Here is a 7168-nt window from a genome sequence, read left to right on the forward strand (position 1 = left end):
TTCAGTGGTTAAGAGCACTTGTTAAGAGCATTTGCTGCTTTTCCAGAGGACCTGGGTTCAATTCCTAACACCCTCAGGCATCTGTAAATTCTGGTTTTGGGGGATTCGGTGCCTTCTGGACTCTGTGGGCACCAGGCATACACAGCATACATACAGAAATACATGCAGACAAAACACCCATACACACAAAATTTAAAGATGAAAAATATTATTCACTTCTATATGCCACAATATAAAATCATTGTTAGCAGTATAAAATAGGAGTGAATAAAAAACCCTGTGCAACTAAGTGAGGAACAGTGCAGATGTGCTGAGACATTTGTGTACATCAGACATGGTGCTAGCATTAAAAAATGCATTCATCCCCTCATTCATTTATTTATTCATCCAATCAGTCAATAATATTGTTTGTTATTTTCCAGCTACTGCAGTAAGTGTTGGACGTACAATGCTGAGTGAATTATGCAGCCTAATTTGCACAAGTTAATTGCTAATTATGAAGGCAGAACAGTGTTAACAATGAGAACAAACAACCTATTGTAATACACATGACACATTATTTCATGTAACCACAACCCAAATTGCTTGGAGCCAGCTATTTCCTTTGTTTTATGGGTAACTAAGCTGAGACTCACAGAAGCAAATATTTCAGAGCAGGAGGCACAGCTGCCCGTGTTAGAGCTGATCTGTGGGGCCATGATATGGACCTAAGGGCGTTAAGTTCAGCATTGACTCACTGATGATAATATTCCAGTTTGGTAAACTTGCCAAAAAAGGAACTAATTAAGTATGCAAAACTGCCTCCCCCTAATCATAGGCTAGTAGATTTTGGAATGACATTTCTGGTTTTCTCTCTTTTTGGCATGCTTTAATATAATCTTATTTATATTTGTATAAGAAGTGTCCATCTTTTGAGGAGAGTGATAGTTTATGCCTATCACACCTCTACCGTTTGTTGATGTGTTAGCAGTTGATTTGCAGGTAAATTTCATGAGCTCTAAAAAGGTGAAGGCACATGATACACTGAAGAAAGTTTATTCAACAGCCATGCTGTATCTGGAATGAAAGTGACATTCATTTGACACCCTCAGTACCAGAAAGGCATGTGATGATGTTTATTAATTATTTACTATTTCTGTGAAATGCACTAATACTTACTTTTATATTTGGCCTGTCCCCTACTGTAGCAGGAATCTTAAAAAGTCTTACTAATAAAATCAAACCTGAGGCCAGGTATTGGGGTGAATGCTGGAAGATCAGAGAAGCAAAACAAAACCACAGCTACCTCACCTCACCAGTTCCTTAGCTGATTCTGTTTCCTCAGACTGGAAGCCTCTGGGTCCTCATCCGAATGGATCTCAGCTGAACTGTGCTGCTCCAAAGCCTGAATGCTTATCCAGCCAAATGCTGCTAGTTTCTGGTCTTCATGCCTTATATATCTTTCTCTTTCTGCTGTCACTCCCTGGGATTAAAGGCGAGTGTCTCCATGCTGGCTGTATCCTTGAACACACAGAGATCTGCCTAGCTCTGCCTCCCTAGTGCTGGGATTAAAGGCGTGCACCACCACCACCCAGCTTCTGCTATGGTTTGCTCTAACCCATTTTCTAGCCACCATTTTTGGCTCTGTATCTAGTGGCTGTCTGTTCTCTGACCCCCAGATAAATTTATTAGGGTGCACAATATTTTGGGGAACACAATACCACCACACTTCCCCTTTTTTGTCTAAAATTTAAAAAGGTTATAACTAATACAAGAAAAATCATATCCAATAAGTATATACAATATACACAGTCAAGATTACATTATGTCTAGTTCATTAATATTTGACAGATTCAGGAGAAAAACTCTATTATATATAACAATGTCCAGTCCAGTAACATTTGATAAACTCAGACCAAAAATTTTCATTACTTATCCTATGTAAAACAAATAGTTCCTTTTTAAAAGTAGATTCAAAAACTGATCTTTTTTTCTTATCATATTCATATTCTCTTTTTTCTTTTCATAAAAGTTCCAACAATCTACCTTTTGTCATTTTTTATATCTTTCCCTTTTTCTTTTTAGTGTAGATTCAATGATCTACCCATTTATCCAATTATTTCTTTATCTTTTTTTCTCAGGGTCCTCATATCTATATTCTCCTTTTTCTTTTTTAAACAAAAACTCTATTTTTTGGGTTAATTGTCAAGTCCTGTATCATTTGTCCCACTGCTGCATAATGATAAAGTTCAGGGCTTGTCACAAGTCCTTGTTCAAGTAGTCTGTCAGGCTGGATCATCTCAGCTAGCCATCTCAAAATTGTCCTGAGCAGTTTGTAGCCCAAAGTCGATCTTTCCATGGTATTAATCAGATTAATGGCTTTATCATAGTCTACGTGGAACACAATACCACCACACCCTACCACAGAGGAGCTTCTAGAAGGACAAACACTTGTGGCATGAATGTCATCAAGGGAACAAAAGGAACTAGAAGGAACTAGTTTCAAAGAGGGCTTGGATAGAGAAGAAAAAACAGCTTTTTCTGTGGAATTGAATTGTGAACATTTTTAGCTAAAGAAGCAGGGTCAAATCCCAAGGAACACATTTCTTGCTATTTTTCTCTCCAAAGAAGTGAAACTACTTCTCAGTCTTCTGTGACAGATGGCAGCTACTGTGAGTGGGGCCTCTTGGATGGGTTCACTGACAATATCCATGGTGTAGAAGGAGGCAGATGAGGACCTAGGGGTCAAAACTGTGATTGCCTCCTGGCTGAGCCTGGATTCAAATCTGAAATGAGCTAACGAATAGACCTTAGATTTTCAAAGCACTTTTTAACTTTTGAGTAAGAAACATTGGATCCACAAGTCTGAAGGGCCAGGTTGAAGTCTTAGAGCAAACAGCTGAGCTACAGTTCAAACAAAGATGATATCATTCCTAATTCAGTTTATAGAAGAGAAAAGTAAGAATAAAAGACTGGATAAAATAGAATTGAATAATAAAACAGATCAATTTGTGATTACTTGAAGAATGCTATGAATAATGTCTTAATATGTTTTCTTCAACAGATGCCCTGCATTGTCTTCTGCTACTGTGCAGGCCAAAGGCTATGGGAAGCTTCAATGCCAGTTTGGGCAAAGGCTTCATTTTGGTGGGCTTCTCAGACTGGCCTCAATTAGAACTCATTCTTTTCATCTACATTTTGATTTTTTACTCCTTAACTATCTTTGGCAACACCACCATCATTGCTCTTTCCCAATTGGACCTCCGATTGCACACACCTATGTACTTTTTTCTCTCCCATCTCTCCTTCTTGGACCTCTGCTATACCACAAGCACTGTGCCCCAGCTCATGATCAATATTGAGGGACATGACCACACGATCACGTATGGAAGGTGTGTGGCCCAGCTCTTCAGTGTCCTTGCCCTGGGCTCGACAGAGAGTATGCTTCTAGTGGTCATGGCCTTTGACCGCTATGCCGCCGTGTGTCGCCCACTCCTCTACACAACCATTATGCACCCTCTTCTGTGCCAAGCATTGGCTATCTCATCATGGGTAGCAGGCCTCGTGAACTCCCTGATCCAGACAGGTCTCATGATGGCTATGCCTCTCTGTGGCCATCGACTGAATCATTTCTTCTGTGAGATGCCTGTGTTCCTCAAGCTGGCTTGCAAGGACACAGCTGGAACAGAGGCCAAGATGTTTGTGGCCAGAGCCATAATCTTGGTTTTCCCTGCGACACTGATTCTAGGATCCTATGCACACATTGCCAGGGCTGTGTTGAAGGTCAAGTCAGTATCTGGCCGCAGAAAAGCTTTTGGGACTTGTGGATCACACCTCCTGGTGGTTTCTATGTTTTATGGCTCAACCATCTACACATACTTGCAACCAAATGACAGCTATTCTGAGAATGAGGGGAAGTTTGTTGCCCTTTTTTATACCATAGTCACCCCCATGCTCAACCCTCTGATTTATACCCTGAGGAATAAGGATGTGAAGGGGGCTCTGTGGAAGGTGCTTGGGAGAGGCATAGAATCAAGGTAGTAAAAAACAACTTTTTTTTTTCTGTGTTGTCTCCAGGATAATTGAGCCCATTGGTCTCTAGAAAACAATCTTTATGGGCTTGTGGAGAAAAGAGTTTCACTGGAAAAGAGGGAGAGAGGAAAGAGGATAACACGGGGTAAAAATGATCAAAATTCAGTATATACATTTATGAACTTGTCAGAAATACTAAATACATCCTCAGTAGGCACCTGGACTTGGTGCCTTCCTGTGGGAAGTTGGAAGCAGGGATCTCCTTTGGGTGCTTTTTAGGTCACTCTCTGGTCATTGCTCAGCAGTAGGTGAGTGATTGTATCATAGCTTTCCAAAACAAGAACAGGAGGTTGAGAAGAGTACACTGTGAGAGAGGGGTTGGGAGAGGGAGAATTAGCTGTGACTCAGACTCTTTACAAAGTCAGATCCCAACAAGCTGTCCTAAAGTTGGCAGTATGGTTGATCCAAGGCAGAGGACATGAGTTTACTGTTTTTTGTTTGTTTGTATGTTTCTCACTTTTGGTGGTCCTGTCAAATTCTTGCTGCATCAGAGTCCATTTCAAAGGTTTCTTAAAGTGTTTACTATTCTATGGTACTTAGAGAAAATAATCAGATCACGAACAGCTGTTTTATAGAGCATGTGGCTTTTAGATGGGCTTATTTACTCAAGTGGAGAAACCTCAAAACCTTCCTCTAGTGACACATTTCCTTCAATAAGGCTACACCTCCTAATCCTTCCCAAATAGTTCCATCAACTGAAGACCACATATTCAAACATATGAACTTATGGAGGCCATTCTCATTCAAACTGACACAGCTTTCCATTGATGGCCTTGGTATGTGTGCTGAAAAGTCTAGGATTTGGCTATCACATATATTTAGGCTTACACTTCGGTAGAGCTCTGAATGGTCAAAGCATCTTCCTTCCCTTACTCATTTTGTTGTTTTTTATGTAAAATAAGCATGATATCAATCACTTTATCAATAATTGATTTGTAGTGTGTATGCAATAAATGTTAATTCCCGTTTCCCATTCTTGTTGAAGAGAAAATGAAGTAGCCTAGAATGTCTTTTCTCAAACACACAGACACACACACTGACAAGTGGAAAGGGGAAGTGTGATCAGATTGTATTATATACATGTTTGGAACTGTTAATAATTAAATTGAAAAATAAAAATATTTGATATTTAAATAATATTAAATTTAATAAATAATAATCAACTAGAAATTTATAATAACTTATAAACTAATTATTTACATATTATATAACATAGCATGTATTATATAAGATGTAATAATAATTTATAACAATAAACCAATAGACCTAGAATTGGTAACTGAATGTCTTTTATTCTGACAAATTCCAAGTGAACTTCATCAAATTTCAAGGAACAAAGCAGCTATTCTGTTCCAATCCTTTCAGAGAATAGAAAATGAAAATTACCATCAAGAAAATCAACCCACTTTCTTATGCCTTTGTAACCTCAATGCAAAACAAATCAAAGATGTTACTGACCAGAATGCAGATCAATCTATTTTCCAATACAGAAGACTACTGACCAGAATGTAGGTTGATCTATTTTCAATATAGAAGCAAAGTCCTCAAAAAGATGTTAGTAAATTGAATTCAGATGGATATAAACCTATTATAAAAACATAGTTAAAATGAATTCATCACAACAACCAAGTGAGAAGTCAACACTAGACTTTGTACATGTATCTTACAACACTGATAGACAAGTGATAAACATCATAGCATTCCTAGGGTGAGGAGAAAAGTCATTTGTAAACAGTCAGCACCAATTTGTGACAAAAAGTCACAGCAAGCTTAGAAGAGATGATGCTCTAGATGAGCCAAAACTGAGTCTAACATCTTCCACCATTGTGCTGGTGAAATGCTGGTCTGTTTCATACAATAAACAAGGTAGAGAACCTTCTTCTCTTCAACATTGTATTGAAAAACACAACTGATAAAAAGAGAAAGTGATCTGAAAATTAGAAAACATCAGGTGAAACTACTTTCTATTGGATTGCTTAATCTCTACACAGATTATACAAGAGAATTTGTAATGCTTTGAAACACGGGATTTTAGAAAGCTTTTTTTCTTTTTAAAGTTTGTAAAAACAAACAAACATAAAAATTAATTGCATGGGTAATTTGGAAAATGGTTCTGCTTCTACTACGAAAAACAGAATGGAGATTCCTCAAAAAGATTAAAAACAGAAGTACTGTATGATCTGTCCACTTAATTGGGTATATATCCAAGAGAATTGAAAACAAGGCTTTAAGGAGATACCTGTGTATTCACATTCATAGAAAAATTGTTCACAGTAGCCATACCATACAGGCAAAGGTGATATGGAGTCTGTCACCCATCACCAGATGAATAGATAAACTATGGGAGGTGTGTGTGTGTGTGTGTGTGTGTGTGTGTGTGTGTGTGTGTGTCTGTTTGTGTTAGTCTTCAAAAGGAAAGTGGAAGCTGATCCATGCTATATCATGAATGAACCTTGAATATATTAGCTATATGAAATGCAGATGCCATAAGGAAACAAATACAGAATAACTCCACTGATGTAAGCTACATAGAGCTGAGAATAGAAACAGAATACACAGGAATTTCCAAAGAGATGGAATGTAGGATGAGAAAGGTCTGAAATTTTCTAAAAAATATCCTTAATCTGATTGATATGTACTCTTAAAACAACTAATTCTATTTATTATTTCACTACCATTTAAAATAAAAAATTTAAATAACAATATTCTGAAGTACTAACACATAACCAGATAGAAAATGCTGTAGAAAAGAAAAATTATGTTCAGAAGGACATGAAAAAAGTATCTGAATTCTTTTAGACTTCTATCATATTCATGGGTTAGAATACTGGATAGTGAAAGAAAAGCCATTTTCAACAAACAATTTTAATTATTCCCCAATGAAATTTTAATAAAACCTAAAGGTTTCTTTGTTTTTTTTTGTTGGGGGGGGGAGGGGACTCATTGATCCCTTATATTCTCATATGGAAATCAGGAACCAAAAAGAAAAACAAAAAACTTTGAAAAATAAAAATGTTTGGAGAATTAAGCCACAACATTTTACAATGCTGCAGTTCTGTGACAACTAACACAATGGCTGTTGGCCCGGGAGTAGAAG

At 37.5% G+C, this 7168-nt stretch overlaps 1 protein-coding gene across 1 annotated transcript; it reads left to right on the forward strand.

The window, feature by feature from the left end:
* Positions 1–3084: 3084 nt before the first annotated feature.
* LOC118589868 (olfactory receptor 10-like) lies at positions 3085–4020 on the forward strand. The gene has a single exon (XM_036197519.1). The coding sequence runs from the start codon at positions 3085–3087 to the stop codon at positions 4018–4020; it is 936 nt and encodes a 311-aa protein (XP_036053412.1).
* Positions 4021–7168: the final 3148 nt, after the last annotated feature.

This window comes from Onychomys torridus, chromosome 8 (assembly GCF_903995425.1).
Source record: "Onychomys torridus chromosome 8, mOncTor1.1, whole genome shotgun sequence".
In the NCBI taxonomy this organism is placed as follows: Eukaryota; Metazoa; Chordata; class Mammalia; order Rodentia; family Cricetidae; genus Onychomys; species Onychomys torridus.